The sequence below is a fragment of the Pteropus vampyrus genome, unplaced genomic scaffold (assembly GCF_000151845.1).
Source record: "Pteropus vampyrus isolate Shadow unplaced genomic scaffold, Pvam_2.0 Scaffold44, whole genome shotgun sequence".
Lineage (NCBI taxonomy): Eukaryota > Metazoa > Chordata > Mammalia > Chiroptera > Pteropodidae > Pteropus > Pteropus vampyrus.
This window is the reverse complement of record NW_011888825.1, coordinates 9,095,403-9,121,513: the sequence shown is the minus strand read 5'-3', so window position 1 is coordinate 9,121,513 and position 26,111 is coordinate 9,095,403. Positions and strand designations below refer to the sequence as shown.

Here is a 26,111-nt window from a genome sequence, read left to right as displayed (position 1 = left end):
TACTGTTTTTATTTTGAGTATGTGGGTCCATGTCAGGAGCAGTACAACCTGCCGGAGTTCAGGGCTCGAAGGGTCTCAGTCCAGGCCTTAGGCAGAGGAAGAAGCACCCCCCTGCCCCGCCACCTTGGTCCCCTCCCTGATCCTGCCTGCTCCCAAACGTCACAGGAGCCTCTTCTCTCTCCCTCCCTGCTCACCACGCCCCCCACCAGCCTGGCATTCAAAGACCTTTTAAGTTCCCCTTATGCTTCCTGCTCCCAAGGGTGCCCAGGCTCTAGGCAGGTGTTGCTTAGGACCCACTACTAGGTGTACATTCCATGTGGACACCCTGCCTTTTCTCAAGCTGGGGCCCCACCCAGACTGCCCATCACATTCTAGATGTTGCCGGACCTCAGATTTCAGCTCTGGCTTCCAATTTGCCACCTGGCCTGTATTTCCCCCAAACTCCCAAGGGTCTGGGCAGAACTTGGGCCTGAACAAACAAGAGCGGGTGCAGTGAGCCTCCTAAGTGGCTGCATGTGGGGCCCACCCCTCAGAGCTTGTCCATTTTGAGAGGAGCAGGTGCCTCCATTTTTTTCACCACTGCTACTCCTTTCACAGGGCCTCAGGGCCTCCGGTTCCTCCCCAAGCTATCTGTAGTAGAGTCGGAGTGTTGGATGCCCAAGTGGAGCCCGAAGTCATTGTGGGGCTGCTGAGAAGTCAGTCTCTACCTGGAGTCTGTCCAGTGACACCAGGTCAACAGATGTACAGTGCCCTTGCCAGTCCCTTATACCTAAGCCACCTCCCCAGTAGCTAGAATACCTGGAGGATCCTTCTGAGGGAGGTGCATGCAGGCCCAGTGGGTGGTGAATCCAAGATGAACCCACCCACCAAGGCAATGTTTCCTTGGGTTGAGCTGCCAATGGGTAGAACCCAGGAGCCCTCGCTGAATATGGGGCCATTGATGGCTAAAGTGGGCAGGGCCTCTGCCGGCCCACCCTAAGACATCACAAAGCTGGTGACCAATAGAAAGAGGCTGGTGCGAAGCCCCAGGAGCTCCCCTTGTCTGATAGGCACTGAACCTCATGGTGGCTGTGAGCCACTGGGGCTATCCCAGTCACGTGGAGCAGCAGAGGCTGGGCCTGGCAGTTAGGAAGCCCACAGTTCACTCCAAGGCCCTTGGCTGAGCCTCATGGGACCCAGGGAGAGGGGGTATCCATGGCCTCTCTCTGGAGCTCAGTGTCCAGTAGACAGATGATCTGCTGACTCTGCCTCCTGGGCCCTGCTCTGGTCAGAGCTGCACTGGTTGGACATAGCTCCGCGGGAAGAAGCCAATGCGCCCACAGTACCGGCCCCGCCACCAGTGGGGGTCCAAGGACTCCAGGACCTCGATGATGTCACCGCGGCGGAAGCTGAGCTGTGAAGGGTCTTGGGCTGAGAAGTCAAACTGGGCCTGGGCAAAGCAGGCCCCAGGCGACTGCAAGAGGAGGAAGTGGTTAGTGTGGCCCCTTCAGGAGACCCTAACAAGAGAAATGATTTGCTGCAGGTTGGGGAGGGCAGAATTTTTGAGGCAGAAATGAGGTTGAACTTGATTCTGCCTCTAATGCCAGGTGGATGACCACTACCCCATGGACTGCCTGCTGCCTGCCCCCTGCATATCTGCCACACAAACACTCTATCTACACAGAACAATATGACTATCTTGGTGGCCCAGCTGTGACCTGAGTCCTGGTCCTCAATGAGGGACTTTGAATAAGTCCCTGCCCCTCTTTGGATTTCATTTCCCTGGCTCTGCAGCAACCATAACTTTTGACTCCAGGCCCCAGGACCACAGGAACCACAGGGCCTTATAAACTATAAAGAGATATGTAGCTAAGAGCAGAGTTTATTGCTGTTGCCCTTGGCCAGGCTTTGAGAGAGAGGCTGTCATTTTGAGCTGCTCTCAACTCTCAGGCCTGGGTTCCAGTCCTATCTATGCCCCAAAGTGACTTTGGGTAAGTCCCTGCCCTTTGTGGGACTCAGTTTCCCCACCTAAGAATAGCAGCTGGACAAGAGCTCTCTCTACAGGCATGTCAGCCTGGCACCATGACAATTATGCCCAGTACCCTGGCCCTGCCTGCCGCACCAGAATCTCTGCTCTGAGCCTTTGGAATCTTATCCAGCATGGGTGATAGAATCAGTGGACAGGCTGTAATTAGCGGTTCTTTGCCCAGGAAGGAGGAGGTAGCATGGATCCCAGGAGACTGAGCCAGCTCTAGAGTCGCCAAACAGGGTGGGTGATCCCAGGGCTGGGTCAGAGCGAGGCGGTGGGTGTGGCAGCCCCCCAGCTCCAGCTCCATCCTGGCTTCCTTACACTCGTCAAGGTCAGAGCTGGCCCAAGCAGAGACGGGGAGGGGATGGAGGTTGGGAGTCAAAGGCCCAGAGGAAAGCTCACAGCTGACCTGGCCCCCAGGGTCAGGCTAAGGAGGCCAATCATCCTAATGGGACAGAGGATGCACTAAGTGTAAGGGTATCCCAAGGCACTGCTTGACTCTCCTGGAATATCAGATTGAAAGCTCATCTTATTGGATAGAGAGGAAACTGAGGCCTAATTGAGGGATGAACTGGCCCTAAGGGTTACACATGGCAAGGCAGTGGGAGTCTAGAAACAGGACAGGACTTGAGCTTCTCTGAGGCAACGGGTCAGCACCCTCCCAAGGCCTCGGCCATGGCCATTCTCTCTATACCCTATGCAGAGCAAAAGTTCAGCTGTTGCAGAGTCCTGACCTCCAGCCCCAGGCCTTGCCGACACCCTCTTCCAAGGAAAATAGCATGTTGGGGCTAATAACCCCATTGGCTGGTGTCATCATCCTAATAAGAGTGAGAGCTGGTCCTCGGGGCCCCTTGATGAAAGGGCTGGCTGGCAAATTGCTGTTATTGCGAGGACAAGGGGTGGCTGGACCGCCCCCCACATACATGCACACGCCCTGTGTCTGGCCGGAACCTTGCCCACAAATGCTCACACTGCCCTGCACTACACCCAAGGCCAGCTCCTCAGGAGCAGAAACCAGGACTGAGCCTATGTGGTAGGTGGCCTTGGATGAGTCACATTACTCTCTGAGCCTCAGTTTCCTCACCTGTACAATGGGGACAATGAAACTCCCAGTGTACAGAGCACAGCTCAGTACATGACGCACAATAGGTTCAGTAGGTGTCAGTACTTTCATTCACTAAACAAACATTTATTGAGTACCTACTGTGTGCCAAGTACTGCTGAGGACAAGTGAGACATAGTTTGCCTCATGAAATTTTCATTTTGTTCCTTCCTTTTCTTTCCCTCTTCTCCTTCCCTACCCTTGCTTGTCTCACTGCAGTGTCACCAGAATAGAACTTTACAACCTGGGCTGTACCCCCTCCTCCTGGGATATGGGGGCTGCTGGGGGAAAAAAGGAGGCCAGATTTGTACCGGGCCCCCCAGGTATCATTGCCCCTGCGGATGGCAGGAGGCACAGAGGCTCACACTTGGGCCAGCCTGCCATCCTGGCCTCTGCCCACCTACCTTGAGCAGGGGCTCCTCATCCCGTAAGAAGATCTGCCGCTTCTTGGCAATAGTGGTGGTGCGGTAGAAGTCGACCAGCTCATTGAGGGAGTTGAACTTCTCTTCCCACAGGAAGTACTTTCCTGAGGCTTCACGCAGTACCTTGAAGTGCTGCACCTGGTCCCCGTAGCTAAGGGAGAGGACCCATGGCCACCTCAGAAGGTCCCACGAAGGCCAGGGACCACTCCCAGCCTAGCACAGCCCTGGGTCTTCCCTTCTCACCACCATCTAGAACCAGGCCTTTCTCTTTCCTGGTGACACCTGGAGTCATGGGAAGGTGCAGATGGGGGAGGGTAGTCCCAGGCCCCATCGACCTGGCTCAATGTAAGACCTGGTTAGTACCAGCTGGCAGTGGAGTATAGAGTTAAGGCTGTGGACCCTGGACCAGGCCACTTTTTTACCATGGGATCTTAGGCAAGTCACTTAACTTCTCTGAACCTCATAACACTATCCTTCTGGGTAAGTGCTCAGAAAATTCTGACTATGGCTTATTGGCAACATTAAATGGGTTTTTCTGAGAGAGGTGATCGGACAGTATCTCTTTTCCTCGACATCCCCCTCAACCTTGACATTCTTCTCCCTCTCCCCACCCCTTGCGGACCTTGCAGTCCCTTGAGGAGTGAGTCCTAAGACTATCCTGACTCAGACCAAAGCCTGGCAGTGTGAGAGGAGCTTAGGCATGTTGGGTGCTTCATGTCCTCCTCATCCATATCTGTACCCACCTCAAGAATCTTCTATGGTGCTCCATTGCCCTCGGAATAACATTGTGACACCTCAGACTCAAGATCTGGTTCTGATTACATGTCCAGCCTCATTTCCTTTATTTACTCTCTGATGTGATCCGTGAGCCCCTTTCTCACCTCCCAGCCTTTGCCCCGCCTTCCACCAAATCCTCTCACATGCCTTCTAGCCCAGCTGAGGAGACAGCCTGTCTCTCCCAAACTGGCTGGCGGGGTGGAGCCCTCTCTGGCTGGGACTGGGCAGAGCGACCTGCCCGGTGCCTTCCCACACACTGCCTATCCCACCCTGGTTCAGGCCATGCAGGATCGAGGCCAGAGGTGGTGCTGGTGTGGGTAGGGACAATGGGCAGCACAAACCATCATCATTCCCTTCCTCGTCGTGCAGGCCAGGAGAAACAAATCGTGCCCCTTGTACAGTAGAGAAACTGAGGCCCTGAGTGCAGCCATGACCTGCCCAGAGTCACACAACAGCGAAGGACAGAGCTGGGGCCACATCTGAGTTTCTACATGTCAAGTGTCACTCCAAAGTGCTCCCTGACTGGTTATCATTGTATAACAATACCAATAATACTGATTCCAATTGTGATGTTGATAATGTCCCAGATCCTGTCATTCTAAGTCCAGCCCTACTATGCTGTGTTGTGACCTGGGCTGTGATTCCCAAGAGGCCTTCCTTCTCTCATCCTCTCTCCTGGCCAAATCACAGCTACCCTTTCCAGCTCTACAGTAAACCTGCTTGGACTTATATTCCAGCTCACCATTCTGGGCTTCAGCTGATGTACTCCCCACAAGTGAGACGAGGCAAGCCTGGGACTCTCAGCTGTGCAGGTGACACCAACAGGGCCACTAGAGCCTACTTGGCCAGATTGGTGGCCTCAGGGGAACACAGAATAGCTCCAGCTCCCCCAGGAAGAAGCTAGTTTAGGAACCTGTCCACAGGTGGGCATCTTACCTAGGCTGGTAGGGCCGACAGCAGGGAAAGCCTGAGGACCTGTGGGCATGGCTAGGTGTATGTGCTGGGGGCAGAGATAGCCACTGGGAAGGAGATGGCCCCTTGACCTCCTGAGCCACAGGCTGTGTTCTCTTTTTGTTTGAGACTAAATGAGAACCAAACACTGGTCTGGAAACTTGATAGTAAGAAAAAGAAAAAAAAACAAAAAAACAAAAACAAAACTCCTGGGTTCTAAATGTAAATTTTGTTAAACAATTTTGGACACGGTGCATTTACAAGCCAGAGTTTGACAACAGCCTGAGTTCCTGAGGTTCACAGTCCGAGTACTCCCAGGACCTGAACTGAGTGCTCGTCTGTCACCCCCAGCTGCCCAGGCCTGCTGCTCACTTCCTCCACCTGTCAGCCCTGGGGCTTGTGTGCTGCTTCGTTAAATGTTTAAGATTAAAGATTTGCGATAAAGAGCTGTTTAAGATAAACGCTCTCTAGTTTAGGGGATGGGACGAAGTTGGATTCCCCCATCCTGACCAAGTCAATGAGTCAAAACCACACAGAACCCTTCTCCACTTTCAAACATATCTCCAGGCCTTTGCATATACTATTTCCTCCAAATTCTTCTCAAGTTAAACTACTCATACTTCAAGGCCCAGGTAAAATGGCCCAGTTTCTGAGAGCTGCTTCAGACTGCCTCCATCAGAGTCAGGGGGTCTGTGGGTTCCTCAGCCCTTGTACAGCCTTCTTGTAACCCACTGCTCATCAAGGCTTGCACACTAGACACCAAAAAGGTAGGGAGGGAGGAGTAGGTCCTGAGGGTCTAGCCTAGTTGGGAGACTAGACTCAGGAAATGGAATGTCACAGCCCAAGGCTTAAGTGCTCTTTGGGGTACTTTGTCCTTGAAACCCTCTTCTGTCAGCTCTGAGCTGTGATTCCAGCCCTCCAGGCATCCAGACCCAGAAACAGGCCTGTTGTCCTCTCTAAGATGAGACTAGTTCTCAGAGTGGCTTACCTCCAAAGGGAGGTAAGGCTAGAAACTGAGGCTAGAAAATGCCTGAGGGTCTGTGGTCAGATGGAACAATGATTCTGGAACCTGAGACAAGGCTGCTCCTGTGCCATCAGCAAGCATTGTTCCTAGGTGACAGCCACTCATGTTGTCGGCTGTGGAATAGCCGGTCAGAGTCACGGGCTGTCCATGTTCCTGGATGGAAAAGAGGGCAGGCAAGCAGACAGTACCTTCTTCCTTGTCTGGCCTGCAGCTCCCGGAAACCACAAACTTCCCTTGAAGCAGCCTCTGAGCCTAGTGACTTCCTAGTGAACTGTCCCTGGGAGTGCAGGGTTTCCTGGCCCCAGGACTTGGCTGTGGTGTACAGAAATGTCACATCCAGTAGTGGAGTGAGGAAACCAAAGGCTAGGCAGGTGAGAAGCCAGGAAAAAGGGACCCTAATAACTCCACATCTGGGCTACCTGGTGCAGAGGCAGAAGGCCCTGACTTGGTGCTGGCCCCAGGGAGGATGCTGGGGTACAGGTGGCCCCTCTCCTCTGGGTAAGGGGGCAGACAGGTTGTGGTAGGTTTGAAAAAGATCTCAACTCCAAAGGACCACAACTTTAAACATTTTAGTATTTGAAGGTTATCCTCAGTTACCTGGAAAGTTATTCAGAATGAAGCCTTCCCTGATCACGTAGGAGGGTCAGGCAGGGGAGGACAGGAGATGAGATGTGGGACTGGGGCAAGAGACCCAGAAATCTAGAACCTTCCAACATGAGAATTCCAGAATTCTCAAATCTGGGAAGCTTGCATATTCCAGCTTCTAGATCATGGGCATGGTACTCAGTAAATGGCAAGTTTTGTCCCTTCTACCACCTGGTCCAAACTTCCTGTTCTATAGCCAGGAGAACAAGCCCAGAGAGGAGAGGGGCCTGCCCACAGCCAGGGGCAGCAGTGCTGGCAACGCTGCTATGTGTGACCCGGGTGTGGTCCCTGCTGCTGTGACAGCCCCTGGCCTGATTAGTTACCACACCTGTCTGAGGCCAGGAAGGGCCATGCCCATCTGACGACTCCCAGGACTCGGCACCTGGAGCAGTCTCTCTCCCACAGCCATTCTGTCTCCCAGACTCCCCAGCCTCTCTCACTCGTGACTCACCAAGAACACTTTTTCATTTTTTTCTGCTTGGTCTTGGTCTTAGCCATCCTTCAAGACCCAAGTGGAGCTTTGAGGTATCTGAGAACCCCTTAGACTAGGGGTTGCCCTCTGGGGACTCTCTAGACCTTGACCCTCACCCTGAGACCTAGGGGAGCTGCAGGACATGTAGGGGGAACTGAATCTGAGTCCAGATGACCCCTGAACTGACAGGGATGGCTTGAGTGCAAATGGCCCTACTGAGCCCTCCTCGTCTGGAAGATGGCACAGCAGCCCAGAAGGGGTCTGAGCCTGGATGTGGCCAGAAGAGGGGCACTTGGAGCTGGTCCATGGCATTGGGCAGTGCCTGGGGGTTGTGCTTGTGTCCTGGCCTGTGTGTGCCAGGTGTCTGTCTCCATTGTGTCCGGGTGTTTGTGTGTGTGCCTCTCTTCTTGTTCTGTGTGAGTGACTGTATGTGTGCCTCCCTCTCTGAGGAGTCAGGGATGTGTTTGTTTCTGTGTGTGACCCCCCACACATACCTACCCAGGGGGGATGAGGGGCTGGGCCCCAAGAACCAAGTCAGGCCTGATGCTAGTTAGTAGCAGCCAGTCCTGCCCAGCGAGTTTTTCTGGCCTAGTGGCGGTAGCAAAGGTGACAATAGCAGCCCAGAGAGGAAATACAGGCTGGAGTAAGGTCAGAAGCCCCAGGACTACCCCAGCCAGGGCCTATCGACAGCCCTGGGCAGAGGCCTGAGTGCCAACTGGCTGTTAGGTGGTCTCTATTAGGCGTGGCCCTTCTCTAGCCTCAGTTTTCCCATCTGTGAAAAGGGAGAGGGTGGTACCTGTATTGCAGCAGATATGAAATAGAATCAAACTGACCTCGGGAGGTCTTTGGGTCTCAAGGAGGGTGTGTGGAAAAGTAGACCCAGTCTATCAGAGTACAGAGGGTCAATGGATCCACCAGGTCTGCTATTATTTGCTGCTATTATGTGATGTTGGGCAAGTTACTGCACCTTTCTGAGCTTGTTTTCTCACCTGCAAGCTAGGTTTCTGGGGATCGCTTCCTCCCTGCCTTTGCATGCCTAAAACTGTGTCCCCCACTTCTTTCCTGCTTCATTTCCTAAGAGCCTTTATCATCTTTCAAGATTTTATATAATTTACTAACCATTTATTGTCTGTCATCCCAGTAGAATGTGACAGCCTAAAGGATAGGGAGCTTTGTGCTCTTTTGTTTATGGCTAAATCCCAAGCACCTAGGACAGGACCTGGTTTACAGTAGGTGCTCAGTGACCAGAGAGGCAGAGCAAACACATGTGCATTGACTCCAGGGCACCTCTAGCCTGAAAAGAAGTAGAATGCCTCACATGGGAACAAACTGTCATTTTTAATAGAGGAGTCCACAGTAGCCTGGATTGAAGTGTGGGGCCCAGGCATTACATCTCAGCCTTGGCCCCTGGCTTTCTGGCTGTCAGCTCAGTCGTGCTCCTGAAGGTGGAGGGAGACGGCATTTGTAAACTCATAAAGGGCAGCCAGCCATGGCCACTGTCGCTCTGTGAGACCCATAAACTCCACTTCTGACAGCTTTATGGGGCTTGGCATGAGCGTGCGGGAGATGCCACGCGTAGTGGGGCGAGAGTCCCTGAGAGCCGAGTCAGCGAGGGTGGACGTGCTCTCACTCACAAGTCTGTGCAGCCATCACTTTTATAGATGGACATCAGGTCACTATCTTCACGTTATAGATGAAGACATTACCGTCAAGAGAGAGCAGGATCTCCCAGAGGTTACACTGCAGGTCCAGAGCAAAGCCTGGATGAGAACTCGGTTTCCTGCCTCCCATGCCACTGCCCCTTCTCTAATAGCCTTGGATTTATGAGGCAGGGCCAAGAAGCACTGTGTGGCCCTTGGAGGTTTAATATAAGGACAATTGCTATAACTAGCCTCTATGAAGTACTTACTATGTGCTAGGCATCATACTAAGTACTTTACATAGATGTTCATTTTACAGAAGTGGAAACTGAGGCTCAGACGTGTAGGTAACTTGCTCAGAGTTATATAACTAGTAGGTATCAGAGCTGAGATCCTTACTCAGAAGCCCGTACTCCTAGCCACATATGTGTCTCAGTTTCCTATTCTGATCCTTGCATGGTGGTCCTTCAAGAGCCAATGAAAGGCCCCTGTGAGAGATGATGAACTAAGAGTGACAGCCAAGAGTCCTGACCCAGCTGGGAAGAAAGCAAGGGTGGACAACACCACCCTGTGGTGCTGTGCACAAACCACAGCCGGTTAGGCACCGGAAGCTCCTGCTGGTTCTAACCTTGGGGTTTTGGCTGGATTGCCTTGTGGGAGGTGCTGGGGAGCATGTTCTGAGGGATAGTCTCTGAGGGATAGTCTCAGTCCCCTTTCCAGGACAACATTGGTACTAGCTCCTCTGCTCAAGAACTCCTCCCTAGTACTCCCCATCTCCCCTCCTGGTTAAACTGGTTGCTATCTAAACCCACCCTCACTGACCGACCTCCAGGTATTTGCACATGCTGTTTCCTATGCCTGGCATACCTTCTCCCCTCTTTGTGCACCAAACTCCTACTCATGCTTCAGGGTCCAACTCAGAAGTCACCTCCTTTACCATGAAGAATGTGTCTGCTGTCATTGACTTTCCCTCATTCATTCATTCATTCATTCATCCATTCATTATGGAAACCTCTTGGCCAGGCCATGTATACTTCCCCACCACACTCCTTGGGTTTCACTCCTGTTCTTGTCCTGCCTTTGGTTCACACACACACACACACAGTAGGTTGAGATATGTTTGCACAGGTGGGACTGCGTTTACAGGGAGATACCAGAAGGGGGCAGTGCAGCAGGCACTAATGGCGGAAGTGCAGACACTGTGATTTGTTAGTAGGAGAGAGAGAATCTGGTAGGGGAGTGAGAGGGCCACCACCCCTTGGGGTCCAGAAGCTGTCCCAGTGACTCCCCTATGCCCTGCTCTGCTGGGTGACCTTGGGCTTTGGAGCTGATTCCAGGAACCATTCGAAGCTAGACCAGCCTGCCTGGCAGACACCATTCCCAGCTGACGGAGTCCCTGGACAGCCAGCACATGGAAAACTACCATTTCCTGCTTTTTCAGAGAACTGGGTGGGAAGAAGCGGCTGGGCTGTGGAGGTGGGGAGGTGAGCCAGGGGCACTCCAGACGCCCACAACCGTCCTGGGAGGGAGTCAGGGCAAGAACTCACAGTACCCTCCCACCCACCCTACACACATACTGACAGTGTTCCCATTTTTAACATGGAGAAATAGAAGCTCAAAGACAGTAGGAGCCATTTCTATCCCTCAGGATAACCAGCCTGTTTCCAGGGGAAAAGGAAAGTGAAGAAACCTGATGGCTGGTTACACAGAGTGGAGGAGATCAAGAGGAGGAGCCTTCCGGACCACAGTGATCCATCCCCCTACGAGGGCGCTTCCAGACCCCAAATGGGAGATGACCACCTCTTAGCTCTCCAGTGTGCTGATCACAGACCACCCACAAGTTCTTAGTGGAAATGGACAGCAAGCACAGCAAGTACGAGCTTACCACAGGGCCCTAAGGAGCCCGAAAGGCATCAACCTGAGCTACATTTCTGCAAACAGAAACCCTCTCATGGGTCATTATGTCCCAGTCTGTTTGGGGCTGCCAAGGACACCATGAACCCTCTGTGTCTGAGTCTTTCTTTCTCTGCTTCGTTGGGATTCCTGTGAACCCAGTGCCCCTCACACCCAGCCCCTGTGTTAACCATCAAAGTGGTCCCATGTTCATTTATCCTTTGGAAAATCATTGAGCCACTGGCATGAACCAACCCAATCCTAGGCAAACGGTCATCCTGGTGAAGCTGCAGAATACACTGAGCAGCTACCGCCTCTCAGAGGCCACACGACTAAGCTCCAGGGTCCACCACTCGTCCCCTCCTTCCAGCAGGCAGCTTCTCCACCCCCATACTGTTCTTCGTGACAGTAAAAGCTGGCACAGTGAGCGCCTCCTCCATGTAGACTCCGCCCAGTGCCCTCAGCAATCCTAACAGTTGGTATTGCTGGTGGTTTCCACTTCAGAGATCCATGCCATTTCCTGGATTCTTTTTATCTTCCCAATCCCCACCATAGTCTCAGATACCATCACCTCCCACCTGGCTCCTCACTGGTCTCCCAATGCTCCCACTTACTCCCAACCATCCTTCTTCCACATAGCAGCCAGACGGATTGTTGGAAAAATGGAAGCTAATCAAATTTCTTCCTGCCCGGGACCCTCCATGGCTCCCTATTGTACTGAGATAAACCTGACCTCCTTGTCAGGATCTGTCAGGCCCCTTCTTTGACTGTAATACCCACCCCTGTCTCCCTTGCTCCCTTTGCCCTAGTCATGCCACCTCCTATGGGTTCCAGTGCACCCCAGTACATTTCCACCTCAGGGCCTTTGCATTTGCTGTTCCCTCTGCCTGGAAGTTTCTTCTCCCATGTCCTCCTTCCTGGAGACCTGGGCAGCCTCTATCTCCAGGTTCAGATCTTTGCATAAATGCCACTCCTCAGAGAGGCTGTCCCTGACCACCTTGGCTCCTACTGTATTCATTTGTTTTCTGTTCACGATTCGTGTATTAAGACATAAACTGATAAGGACACCAACTTTGGCTTTCTCGTTGTCATTTCCCTAGTCCCTAAAATAGCTTGGCACATAGTATGTAGCTCAGTGAATAATCCTTGAAATAAAGCATCTAGATCCTACTGGTGCAGGTAAAGGGAAGCAGAGATTGCCACCTCAAAATATGTCTCTTTGGAATATCGATTATTTTAAGCTGGTTATTTTCAAGAAACAAAAGACTCAGGAAGAACCTTTGACATCCCCTACCCTGAAGTGCCTAAAAAAATTAAGATAAATCTGCACCAGGAAGGGAGCTATCATCATAAATAACTATAGTTTAATAGAAACTAGGTGTGGTATGGAGGAATCTAGCAAGGCTCTTTAACCAAAAGTCCTCTCTGTGTCCCATTGTTAAAGATGGTCTAGCAAACATTTATTTACCAAACATCTGTGTTTCATCTCTGTGTAAACTGCCTTCCTACCCTTTGAAACCCCAAACCACAACCTTCCTTTTTCTTTAGCTCAAGATGGTATATAAGCCTTAACTGCCCAATCTGAGGACAGAGACCTGCCAGGGGTCTGATCCCTTTACTCTCACTCCTGTTCCTGCCCCTACTACCTTCCAGCCTGGATTCTTCCATTGCCCCCATGTGGCCTCTGGGACTGGGTTCTGTACTGCTCAGAGGCTGCCTGAGGAGCTGCTTCGTTACAAAGCTGAACACTCACGTCACAGCCATCCTGCCTCTAAATAGTACCAGGCGCTATTCTAATTGCTCTAAATATGTTGACTCATTTATTCCTTGCAATAACTCATTTTACATGTGAAGAAACAGGCATAGAGAGGTTAAGTGACTTGCCCAAGATCATATAGCCAAGAAGTGGCAGAGCCAGAATCTGAACCCAAGCAGCATAGCCCCAGGGTCCATTCTCTCAACTGTGTCATCGTATAGTGGGACCCTGTCCAGAGTATATCCTAGACACCTGCCCTAGTGTCTTGGTGCTCTCCTGCCCCTAGTCACTCCCATCACATCACTGCCAGCATCCTTCCTCCTCCCCTGCTGATAAATCTTTGATGGCTCCCTAAGCCAGTCATAGGATAATGTCCAGATCCCCCAGTTTGGAACTTGAGGTTTTGCAGTCAGCCCAAGCCTACTTTCTAAGCACATTCTCACTGCTCTGGGCCACATCCAGGGCTGGGTGTCCTTCCCAACCCCCATATGGCCACATTTCCAGGCATTTGCTTGGGCTGTTCCTCTCCAGGGATGCCATTCCTGCCACCTCAATTTGTGAGCCCATTCCATGCTTGGAGACTTAGCTCAGATGTTACCTCCCTGCCCACCCTCCCCTGCACCCCACCTCAGGTCACAACTCACTTCACAGAGATGGAGAACTCCCCTGGGGAGCTCTCACTCTCCCGGATCAGGAAGGCTCCCAGGTGGTTTCGCTTCATCAGAATCTCTTCGGCCAGCTGCCTGGAAATCCTGCCCAAGTACCACCTGCAGAGAGAGGGGGAAGGTGAAGGCAGCAGGGAGTCCAGATTACCCCCTTCCCCGTGCCCAGGTGCTCAACATTGCTGATCCTCACAGCTGTCCTGAGATGCAGGAGATATGATTGCACCCATTTTACAGATGAGGACCCTGAGGCACAGAGAGGCGAAGAAACGAGCCAAAGGTCACATGCTGTGGCAGGGTGGGAGCTGGGACCCGATCTCAGCATTTTGGTTCCCAAGCCCAATCCTTTCCCACCACGCCAGGCAAACACATACCATTATAAAAACAGAAATAGCAAACCTCAGTGAACCTCTACCCACTGAACCCCAGCTGAGCCTTTTGTTTTAGATGGTAGATTCTTAAAAGTGAAAAAATATAAAAACAAATAGCAGCTTCGACCTGGTGAGGAAGGCTCTCTCCCTATACCCATCTCATAGATGCTCAGACTGAGGCCGCTTGGATTTTTTTCTCATAGGTACAAGTCCCTCTTACCGCTGACCGGATAGTGCTGGGTATATAGAAGGTGCCTGGTAAATGCTTAGAGTCGTGCAAAATCCCCACCACTCCGAAGGCCTGGGAGTGAAAGGCAGGGATCTTGCTGCATGGCTCCAGGCAGCCCTGTGCCCTGCTCCCCGTCTCCCGGCATATGTAGGTCTCACCTACCCTCAGAGGGTCCAGGTGGTCTCTGACTGCCTTTAAGGTTAGCTAAAACACTGGGCTATTGTTTAGACGGGGAAACTGTGGCCCAGAGTTGCCAAAGTCTCATGGTGGGACCATGGCCGAACAAGGGTAGGGCTCAGAGCCTCCATCAAGGTAATGTTTCCGTTCCCTCTTTCAGCAAACGCTTCCTGAATCTGAGCTTGGCTCTCAGGAGCGGGGGTGGGGGGGGCGGGGTGGAAGTGAGGTGGGACCTTTCCTGTTGTCTAAGGATGTTGATGAGCCCTCGAGCTGAGAGCAGAGGGCAACAGGTGCAGCAGCAGATGCTTATGGTGTCCTGCCCATCTCCCCACTTCCCATTCATGCTCCACACAGCCTCCTGTGAATGCAAACATTGGGGATTCTGCCTGAGGGCTTTTCCTGGTGACTAACATACTTGGCCTGTGTTCTGAGCCCCTGGAACATTCTCAAGTGATGACTGAGGGGGCAGGTGGATAAATAGCCAGCCTTCTGACCTCTCCCCCACCCCCTGCGACGGAACACTCTTGGGTGCTGTCTCCCCCACTTCCCCAGCCGGATGGCACACCCAGAAGCCGTATCACTAACATACCCTATTGGCTCCTTCCCTGCCCACTTCCCACTCCAAAATAAAGTCTTTGTCCTCACTTTGTTCTCAGGCACTACTTCTGGGGAGCCCACAACCCCAGAAGTGATGTTCCAGCCAACTTTTGCCCCCCAAACTGATGGGGACCCTGGGCCCATCTCACAGTGGTGTCCCCAGCAGGGGAGATAGTGAAAGGGGTTGCTGAAGGTGGAGGATCAGGCAAACATCTGGAGAGTCTGGTCTGGTTCTTTAGGGTTTCAGAGTCCTGGGTGGAGGCCCCAGGCTAGGGGCTGAGCTGGGATGAGGAGACCCAGGACTCAGAGGGGCGGAGAAGGGAGCACCTCTACTTGGAAGCCCCAGCAGGACACAGGTACAGGGCCATGCTGCAGGAGCAGAGGCCTAAACGGGCCCCAAGTGGGCGTTTCCTGAGGGCCCGGGTGTCTCCAAAGAACCCACAAAACCCCATAGGAGGCATCAGCATGTGGGTGGCTGTCATCTTCAAAGGCTGTTGCAACCGCACCCTCTGAGAAAGCTAGCCCTGCCCCCACCAGGGGTAGGCAAAGTTGATCCTCCAGTGGTTTGAAGGACAGGGTGCAGGAGAAGGAAGCATTTCCTGCTGCCCCAGAACCCAGTTTTCTCCGCTACCAGAACCACTCCACTGGAGGCCATCTCGCCTAGTCCCCCTTTTTACTGATGTGGAATCTGAGGCACAGAGAAGGTCAAGGATCCCCTAAAAGATTGCACAGCAAGTCCTTGGCCTTAGACCCTCCCCCAGCTCCAGCTGCTCTTACGGGCTCCCCAATTCCTCTGTGCCTCCGTCTCCTCGTCTGTGAGACAGTGACGATAGTACCTAGCTCACAGGGCCCTTGGGACAGTGAGGGCCTTGCTGCACGCAGTGTTTCCTGCTGCCGCTGCAATGAGGTGGTTTGCAGCCCTCCTCCCACGCATCTCTCAGTTCGGTCTGCCTGCTGTCCTCCCCGACAAACTTCTACTCTAACTTCCAAGCCCAGCAGAGCATGCCCTTCCTCTGGGTAGTCCTCCTTGACCCCCACTGGCCATGCAGCTGGGTCAGGTGCCTCCGTGGCCCCTGCTCTGAGAGTACCTGGTTTGCCTCATTCTTCCCTCAGGGGCCGCCTGGGCAGGCTGGGGTGACAGTGAGTGCTCAGGGAAAGAGTGGGCCTGGTGTAGGCACAAGGCCTTCTGGGACCTCAATCCTCCCCCTACCCTACACCCTGGGGCCCGATGGGCTGAGTCAGGCGCCAGCTGGAGTTTCCCCGCTGCTATTTTGGTACTGAGGTTAGCTAAGGACACACCTGGGCATGACCTCAGTAAGTGGGTTGGGGGCCTGACCTCCATTCCTGCTCTGTCCCAAACACAAGTGGCCAGAGCTAACCCCAGGAACCCCAGGGTCATTGGAGACTAGAACCCTACACGGTTCCCAACTTCCCTGGTGAAATCTTGTCTCAACCACTGGCACTGTCCTGACAGGTCTGGCCCAGGACCACAGCCTTTTATGAGCTTTTCTCTCGCTCTGCTCAGGGCTTATCAGCAGCTGTGGGCCTTCGAGGCTTCTAGCCTTTGTCAGACATTGCCTCCACCTGGAGGCCTCTCCCTGACCTGCCAGCTCATCATGATGGCTCCTGCCTGTCCTCCGTTGGCCTGTAAATGCCTGCAGCACCTGGCCCTGGTTTGTGGCCCTGGGCTGGGTTCTTGCCATCTCTCTCATCTTCACTCATGCTCTCCCTTTACTGACAGGAGGACTGTAAGGCCAGAGGGCCAGACACCTGTACAATGTCACACAGCCCAGAGGGACACCACAGGGCCCACAGCCTAGGATGTCAGCTAGAGGCCGCAGCCTCTGTGGGGTAGACTGGGGTTGCCTGGAGCCCATGCAAAGTAGCTGGGGACCTGGGTGGGATGGGGCCTTGCCCAGCACAGGAAGCCAGAAGTGGTGGCAGCTTTAGAAATAACTCGAAGACAGATAAAGACGAAATACCCTCAGGTTCCACCCCCGCTCTGTACCTCCCTTCCCTTTGAAGCTACAATCACACATACATCATGGCTCCTAGTCTGCCTCCTCCAGCCTCCCTGGCCCTGTCACCTGCCTCCATGTCTGACTGAGTTCTTTTCCTGATCAAACACCTCCATGGCTTCCTACCACCCTGGGCCTGGCATCTGAGGCCTTCCTGCCAGTCCCACTACCATAGGTTCTCCTTCATTGCTTTCTCTGCCCCCTCTCCCAGGAGTGGTTTTTTGTTTTTTTCTCTCTTTTTCTACTTAGCTGACTCTAACATACCCTTCAAAACCTCACTTGTTGTCTTCTGAGAACACGTCCTCAGTTAGTTCCCTCGACACTGTCTTCTCACGTTGTACTTTCTTTACATCCTGTTACTCCCATAGGACAGGGCTGCTCTGACCCCAGCATCTTATCATGTGTTTCCAGCACCATCCAGGTCAGGGCCCTGGAGCTGTGGCTGGTGTATGGGGAATGACTGAGTAAGCTGCTATATCTTGGAGCCACCTCGGCCATCATTTTAAGCATATCCAGTTGATTTTCCATAGATTCTTGGCCACTTAGGCCTGTCCTGGGGCTGGGCTCTATCTCAGCCATTCTCAGGGCAGCAACGTTGAATGTCACTTGCTAAGAGCTTGACTGGGGGCTTCCCTGGACCAGAAGGTCCCAGACCTCAGGATACCTGGGCCCCATACATAACTCCTGCTCTGCTCTGGTCCCAGATTCTGCTTGACCAATGTCCAGCTCCCCCTCATACCCCAAAGGCAGGGACCACAGAATCTGCTTCCTGCCTAACCCTCCACCCCTTCAACTCTACTCTCACACAGGGCTGAGCTGGCTTCTTAGAGAGAACTCTAGCATCCACCACAGATTGGAGCCTCTGGCCTCCTTGTGCCACAGATAGAGAAACTGAGAAAGGGAGAGCAGGGACCTGCCCGAGGCCGTGCAGCAGCCAGCCCAGCACCAAGGGCCTTCCTCTCCAGGGCTTTCCCGGATATTATCTTGTGTTTCAGATCCTCAGTATCATGGCCTGGGCTGGCCCTGACTCTGCCACCCTTTGGGCAAGTCCTCACATCTCTGTTCCCTGTCCCTGCTTAGGATAGAGACTAGAGGCCCCGGACAGATGGACAGAGGCCAGGAATGAGGAGATCCTGTGTCCAAGGGATGCACCAGGCAGCGCAGCTCAGTCTAAGCCAGGCTGGGTGGGGACATTTGGCTGCAGGGGTGGGGGAGTGCCTTGAGGTCACAGGGCTAGGGTGACGGCCACTCACGGGTGGGGCTTGACACGGATGTAGTTCTTGGGAATAAACCCCTCGACACCCCGGAGCTCAGCCTTATACCAGTTCTGGTCATCTTCCATGTTCAGGATCTGCGGGCAAGAGGAGAGACAGTCGTCACCTGCTGAGGGCCCCCTGCTCAAGTGCCCTGCAGGGTTTACCCAAGCCAGCCCTGGGCCCATTTCGCAGAGGAGGGGCTGGGAACCTGTGCAAAGTCGCAAGGGCCATGTCTGATTCCTCGGTTCTGTTTATTCCCCCAGAAGGGCCACAGCTACCCTGGGTAGGAGAGTTGCAGACCAAGAGGAGGTTTTGGTCCATAGGTTGAGCTTTGGTGGGGCTGGAGCTAGATTCTCGTGCTCTGCTACCCAGACCCCCAGCATACTGTGGGGTCTTAGGGACAGGTCTGAGGTGCCTTGGTTCCCGAGCTGTACCCCCAAGCATGGGGGTCCCAAAGCATTTGCATACCAGGCACTGAGAAGAAGTGCAGAAGTCCTCAGGGAGGTCATGGAACGCCAACCTGAGCTCAGCACCTGGTAGTGCTCACTTTGAGTCACTTGCATTTAAATAGCCCTTACAGTCTGAGTTCAGGGGTAATATTCAGGCACCAGGGAGCTGATAAGGGAGACCTTTGGGCTGGGCTGAGGCTGAGGCCTGGCTTGCTCACATCACAGTACTCTTTGTCCATGGCATGAAGCCCCTACAGCCCCACAGGGCCAAGAGGAACTGAAACAGCCAGAGTGTGGGTGGGACTCATGGGTAAGCAATTGAGCGGCTGTAGGAGAAGCAGGCCAGATCTCTGGAGTAAGTAGAGCATGAAGCTTAGGGCTCCCTCCTCCCTTCTCTGGGTGAGCTTTCCGTGTGTCACCTCAATTCTTATACAACCCTCTGTGGTCAATATCACCAAAAGCTATTTCACAGATGAGGAAACTGAGGCCCAGAGGGAGGAAGTAAGCCAGGCCAACAGGAGGGGTGAGGCAGAGCCCATGCAGCAAGCCAGGACTTTGCGGGCTGGAGTCTTTGGCTCAGTGGTCTAAGTGGGGCACTGATCCACTAGTTTTTATACCATTCTACCTCCCACTTTGTCTCTGGACCCAAGCCCAGGGGGACATCTCCCCTGTCAGCCCTGTAGCAGGTTCCAACATTGGCTCAATCCTAGTGGCGATATTTATTGAGAAAAAATATTAGATATAGAACAGCATCCCAAGTAGGCACTACTACAGGAGCAAAGGCTTGGGGGAGGTTGGCACAAAGGCATCAACTCAGGCTGTTCGATTTTGCCAAGAGTAGCTGGGATTAAATCTCTTGGGCCCAGGCCTAAGCCCTTACCCGTGCAGGCAGGCACCCCTTTGTCTGTTCACCAGACTCTTCCTTCCTTCCCCCGTAGCCTGAGCAAGGTCAGCAGCCCCAGGGACAGACGGAAGCAGGTGGCTGACTTAGAAAAACTTTTGCTGAAAACAAAACAAAACAAAAAATTCTCCCGACTTAATAAGAAAATTAAAACCTGTGGGCTGCTTTCCACGGCCACAGATTCAAGGAAGATGCCCAAGACCCTGCCCCTGACTCTCTCCATAGCCTTGGCTTCGGTTTCCTCATCTGTGAAATGGGCACGTATATGGCCTACACTGAATGTGGCAGTGTCTTGTGAACTATAAAGTCCTGTGCAGACATATATTTAACCCTTGTTTTGTTTTATTTTCCTATTATCTTTACTCCAAGGACCCAGAAATGTTCTCATTGTTTACATTAGCTGAATTCTTACTGTTAATGTGGTTCAAAAGCCTCAGACCCTTTGAGACCTGGGAATTCCCACAAAAGAGAGAGCCTTTCCTCCCTGGTGAAACTCACATCCTGGCCTGCCCCTAAGCCTTGCTCCTGCAGTGCTGTCTTACTCCTCTGTGCCCTGGTTAATGCACTCGCTCATCACCTATTTACTGAGCACCTACTATGTTGCCAGCACCATGCTAAGCCCTAGCAATATAGCAGGGAATAAATAGCTTACAGGTAACAATAGACGAGGAAGGAAACAAGTAAACAAAGTAACTTAATGTAGTGGTAAATGGTCTGAAAAATATGTCAGGATGACATGGATGGAGGATGTCTGGCTGGGAACAGGGGTACTGCCAACAGGAATCATATGGGGTGGTCAAGAAAGGCCTCTTTGGGGAGTGGCTCCGTAGTATAGTGGTTAGCATGTCTGCTTTACATGCAGAATGTCCTGGGTTCATGTTCCAGGTGGAGCCACGGGCCCACTGGGTGCGCACTGGGCCCTGGGTGCACGCCGCAGGGGAGATGGCAACATCTGTAGGTCAGGGCTGGAAGTGTGTGTGTGTGGGGGGGGGGGGGATTTATTTATTTTAAAAAAAATGACCTCTTTGAGGAGGCAACATGTGAGCTAAGGCCCAAATTACAGGAACCAGACATGAGAAGATGTGGGGAACAGTATTCAAGGCAGAGAGAACAGCCGGTGAAAAGCCCCAGAGGTGGGAGCAAGCTCTGTCCCCAGAAAGAAAGGAGGCCAGTGTATTTGGAGTTAAGGCAGGAGGGGCAGCACTGTGAGCTGAATGGAGAGAGGTGGGCAGGACAGGCAGGGCAAGAGCATGTAGGTCTTGTACATCAGGGGAAGCACTTCAGACTTTATTTTAAAAGCTAAGAGAAGCCATTGGAGGGCCAGCGAGGGAGAGTCAGGTTCTGAGTATGGCTGCTGAGTGGAGACTGGGCTGCAGAGCAGAGGAGGCAGGGGCAGTGAGGAGCTTCTGCACTAACCCAGGTGAGCAATGATGGTGGGGGCGGCACGTGATGGTGGAGGTATTTAGAAGTCGTCATATTCAGAAAAGGTTTTGGCAGAGTCATTGACAGGACTCAACGAGAGGGTGGGTATGAGATGAATAGGGAATAGCTGAGACAACTCTGAGGGTTTGGGCCTAAAGCTGGCAGCCTGTCATGGCCATCAGCTGCGGGGGAGCAGGTAGGGGGAGCTCAGGGTTGGCTGTGTTGTGTCTGAGGTGCCATCAGCCTTCCCTGTGATGCTAAGGTAGCTGTAGGATCCCCTGGGTCTTGGGGGCCAGGTCATCCATGGAGAGATGGGGGTGAAGCCACCACCCACAGCCTTTATCCAGCCAGGAGCATTGAGGTACTGTGTATCCAGAAATGCCTGGTCCATCAGAAAGGGGGGTCTTTTTTCTAGAGAAGTGATGTTTGGGGACATTTGTCCAGAGCGGGTCAAGGTGCCACCGAGTTTTCCCCCAAGACTAAAGGCCAGAGTTTTTCCCTGTGGGCTCCTAGAGGCTGGAATCTATCTGGTCAGCATGGCTGTGACAGGGCCTGGCCCACAGACAGCACTCAAGAAAAGCTCATTGGATGAGTAAATGGGACAGGTCATGGAGCTTGGTTTGCACTCCAGCCCTGCTCAGTTAGGGCTGGCCACCAGACCCATGCACTGTGGCTCTGACCTGGAGAGGAAGAAGGGACGCAGTGGACATCACAGTCACATTTTTACAGTTATAGAAAGTGGGCCCTGGACTAGTGTGAAATGGGTGAGGCACTTTGGGAGCAAAATTTAAAGGAGCTCTAAAAACTCAGGAATCAAGATAAATAATATTTTAAGATGATATGTTAAAAAATAAAAATTAATGCCAAAACTCTGAATGTGGTCATTAGTCAACAATTTATCAATATTTATCCTTAATGTAACAAATGTACCATGCTAATAATGGAAGATATTCCCAGCAGAGGGAGCTGGGCATATGGGTCCCCTCCATACTATCCTCTCAACTTTTCTGTAAATCTAAGACTGTTCTAAAAAATTAAGTATATTTAAAAGCGAATGCAAAAAAGAAATCTATCCAAATCTGAAATAAAGGCAAGATTTGAACTTGCACAAACCGTGAGAGTGAAAGCCCTACTACCTCAAGGCTCACCTCCTAGAATTGACAACTGTTAGCTTTTCAGGACACTCTTTTTAGTCTTTTTTCTAGGCAAAGTTTCAGTGTGTGAATGTTAGTTTTCCCTCTACAAAACTAATATCTATTGATTATCTTTGTGAAGTTGACTCTCTATCTGTGTATTTACATTTACGTTCTGTTTTTTGCCACCTAATATTGCATTATAAGCATTTTTATGTCATTAAATGCCCTCCCAAAATAGCATTTTTAGGGCTGTATAATATTTTGTACCATACTGAACAGTAGTCTAGGTTGAATCTATATTGCTAACTCTCACCAACATTCTCCATCTCTCACCTGCTTCATTTTTCTCCATGTACTGTCTCCACCTGACAAACTCTCTGCTTTTTACTTATTTATCTGGTTCGTGGCCCATGTCTGCCACAAGAATATCAGCTACATGAGCAGTGACTGTGTCTGTCTTCTTCCTGCTGATTCTCCAACTCCAGGACCCAGGACACACTGCACATTCCCTGAGTCCTTCCTGGATGAATGCACAGATATCTCTGATTATGCTTCAGTTTCCCAGGAGCAGAGTTTCTGGGTCAGAGATGCTCAGAAATTTTTAAGGCTTTTTATATGTTTTCCAAAAGCAATTCAAAATGATTGTGTCACTTTACCTGTCTACTAGCCACATGTAAAAGTACACATTTTTCTATACCCTCAACAACCTTGGAGATTCTTTTTAAAATAAAATTTTGCTGATCTGGCAAATGGAAAACAGTTACTTGCTTTAAGTTGCACATCTTTTGTTATTGGCAAAATTGGGCACATATTTGCTTGCATTGCTTCTTTGGCAATTTTTCTGTTCATATCCTTTGCCCATTTTTCTATTACGCTGTTTGTGATTTTCTTATTGATTTATAAGAATTCTTTACATATATAGTACATAAATATTTCAACATTTTTGTCACGTATTTTTTCTTAGTTTAAGCCACCTTCATTTCTTACCCAGTAGATTGCAACAGCCCCTCCTTGCTTCCATTCCTTTCCCCCTTCCTATTTTTTTATTTTTATTTTTTTAGGCGAGGCAACCCTTGGTTGACCTCACAGATTGCAAGGACCTTGTCAGCTTACAATCCCTTATTTTTTATATTTTTTACGCCTACAGCACCTGGTCTTCTTAGGTGGTCTCCCATCCAAGTACTAACCAGGTCCGACCCTGCTTATTTTTTTTAAACGTAGATCTGAACAAGTCTTTTCCCTGCTGAAAACCCTTCAGTGAGTACACTTCACATTTAGAATGAAATCCACTTTCTTCACAGGCCCCGATTCCTTCATACCTCTTAACATCATCCTTACTTCCTCCTTCTTACTCGCTGCTCTTCAGTCACAGACCTTTCTTTCAATTCTTCAAATGTATTAATATGGTCCTGCCTCAGGGCCTTTGCACCAGCTGTTTCCCCAGCCCAGTGCTCTCTGTTCTTTGCATGGCTGGTTACTGCTCATCCTTCAGGTCTCACCATAGGTGTCACCTGTTTTGAGAGACTACCCTGGCACCCACTGGTTACTGTGCATTCCATCTCCCTATGATGATTTCTTCAGTCTACTTAGCACCTCCTGATGTCACTTACCCTCTGGAATGTCAGCTCCAGGAGGGCAAAGACTTTGCTTTGTTCATTGCTGTATCCTCAGTACTTAGAACGATACCTGGTACAGAGTAGGTGCTCAATAGCTCAAGAGAGAACAGATTGGTGGTTACCAGAGGCAGGGGGCAGGGGTGGGAAAAATGGGTGAAGGAGATGAAAAGGTACAAACTTCAGTTATAAGATAAATAAGCTCTGGGGATATAATGTACAGCATGATGATTATAGTCAGTTATACTGTGTTGTATGATTTGAAAGTTGCTAAGAGAGTAGATCTTAAAAGGTGTCATCAGAAGGAAAAAATGTAACTATGCAAGGTGATGGATGTTAACTAAGCTAATTGGGTGATCATTTTGTAATATAGACATATATCAAATCATTATGTTGTATACCTTAAACCAAACAATCTTATATGTCAACTATATCTCAGTAAAACTGGAATAAGTAGCTCAAGTGTTTGTTGAATGAATGATGGAAAAGGCAGCCCTTCCCACTGTCTTCATTCCTCCATCATTTTTTGATCTTGAAAGGTCCACTCCTTGGTCTCTATGGATGTGAGGTGCAAGTCCCACTGGGAGGTGCCCCAGTTTCAGCTAATATTTTAATCCTTCCTTCCTTCCTTCCTTCCTTCCTTCCTTCCTTCCTTCCTTCCTTCCTTCCTTCCTTCCTTCCTTCCTTCCTTCCTTCCTTCCATATTCCCCATGTCTTATTGAAAGCCGGCTATGTATCAGGCACTGTTTTATGTCTTGGGGCTCCAGTGTTGTCCCTACCCTCACGCACTTACTCCTTCCTTAGCAGCCAGCACCTCTGTTAGACGCAAACATACTCGGAGTCAGCTAACACTTAAGCAAAGTTTAGTGGAAAACTTGACTAATCTTGGGACTGGGATGGGGATGGGGGGCACAGGAGTCTGGGAGGGAAGTGGGAATGTCACAGTCTTTATAATTGCCTACTGGCTGATCACTCAGTTGAAGCCCATCACCCATCCCATTCCTATTTCCTCACTATTCACTCACTCCCAAGTCTCAAATCTGGGTTTTGAGACCCCAAACTCCTCTCAGACTGGTAAATGAGGTCTCTGAACTAGACTTGGCTCTTGCAGAGTCTCACGCCCTGCCTAGACAGTCCTAGTGCTAAGCCTGCCCCATCCCAGCTGGCCACATGTCCATGGGACCCAACCGGTAGCTCAGATGTACGTAGTTACCAGCATCCCGGCATAGAGAAAGCGGGTGGGGGATTTCCTCAAAGGGATGTGGGTCCTCTTGGGGAATATCAACCTCCACAACCCCCAGCCCAACCCATTCAGTCTCACAGGGGACAGAACACAGTTTCCAGAGTCAAAAGACATAGGTCCAAATTTGACTCCATACTAAGGAAGTCATGTCACTTCCCTGTGCCTCAGTTTAATCACCTGTGAAATGGGGGTGCCAATCTTCCCCACCTCAGCAGTTTAAACAGGACACTGACACATCGCCAAGCTTGGGTCTGTATATAGCAGGATGCCAGCAAATGGGAGTTCCACATCCCTTCCTGTGTTTGAAGCTTTGGGCCAAGAACAGGGCCCAGGGCTCAGAGTGAAGAGACATCCAGTCTAATGCCCTTTGCTCCAGGGCAGAGATTGAGTTCCAAGGAGGGGAGTGACTTTCTCAGAATGATTTTACGGCAACTCCAGTGCCTAAGTAGTGGAGTGGCCACTCCTGAATCCAGCCCCTGAGTTCTGCTTTCATATGCAAACTTGTAAGCAAGAACATTTCCAGAGAGAGATCCCACAGACTCATCTACCTGGACAACCCTTGGAAGACTGCGGTGTTCATTAAAAGGGCCCAGACAAGGAAACATGAGCTGTGATAGGACTTGATTATCCCTTTTCACCATGCTACTGGGAACCTCATTCTTAATACTTAAATTACAGCTATTTTCACCCTAATAAATTAGCATATATACTTATTTCTTTCCTAAGAACTTCTTCCTATCCTCCTCTCTCTCTCCCTCCCCCGTACTTTGTCTCTCCCTTCATGTCTCTCTCTCTCTCTCTCTCATTTCGACAATTGTCTTTTCAAATTCTCTCCTGGAAAACTGGATGTGGAACCAACTCCCACCAGGCACTATGCTAATGTCTCCTTAAATCCTCACAATGGCTCCCAAAGGAGGGATCATTAATTATCTCCTCATTTCCTAGATGGAGAAGCTGAGACTCAGAGAGAAGAAGCGGCTTGTCCTGAATCACATAGATGATAACTGGAGAAGCTAGACCTGTCTTCCTCTAGTGACTCTGTTTGGGGAGGCCTTCTAGACCCCCGGTTCTTAAAGCTCCCCATTCCATATGGGGCCCATTCAGCCAGCTCCAGCCACCCTACCTTGAGTGTGTCCCCCTTGTTGAAGGCCAGCTCGTCGCTCTCTGTGGCCTGGAAGCTGTACAGGGCCACGGACTCCATCTCGCTGTCCCTGAGCCCCAGCAGCTGGGCTGAGAGCAGCACTGGCAGCTTCCTGCTTCCTCTGCAGTCGAGGACCGTCTTCCTTTGTTTTGAGAACGTGTTTGTTCTTTTGAGGCTGGGACTGAAACTACCCCTGACAGGGGAGA

The 26,111-nt window shown here is 51.3% G+C and overlaps 1 protein-coding gene across 1 annotated transcript; it reads right to left on the bottom strand.

Moving 5' to 3' along the window:
* Positions 1-11: 11 nt before the first annotated feature.
* Positions 12-26,111, bottom strand: LOC105291316 (GRB2-related adapter protein). The gene is made up of 5 exons (XM_011359049.1): positions 25,888-26,111; positions 17,998-18,095; positions 13,335-13,457; positions 3,515-3,683; positions 12-1,453 (listed from the first exon to the last, which is right to left on the bottom strand). Exons 1-5 carry the CDS (start codon positions 25,963-25,965, stop codon positions 1,268-1,270), a joined length of 654 nt encoding a protein of 217 aa, XP_011357351.1. The 5' UTR covers positions 25,966-26,111; the 3' UTR covers positions 12-1,267.

Coding starts and splice junctions, on each gene's coding strand:
- LOC105291316 (XM_011359049.1), bottom strand. CDS start 25,965: ATGGAGTCCGTGGCCCTGTACAGCTTCCAGGCCACAGAGAGCGACGAG. Junction 18,096..25,887: donor ACAAGGGGGACACACTCAAG/GTAGGGTGGCTG, acceptor TCTTGCCCGCAG/ATCCTGAACATGGAAGATGA. Junction 13,458..17,997: donor ATCCGTGTCAAGCCCCACCC/GTGAGTGGCCGT, acceptor CTCTCTCTGCAG/GTGGTACTTGGGCAGGATTT.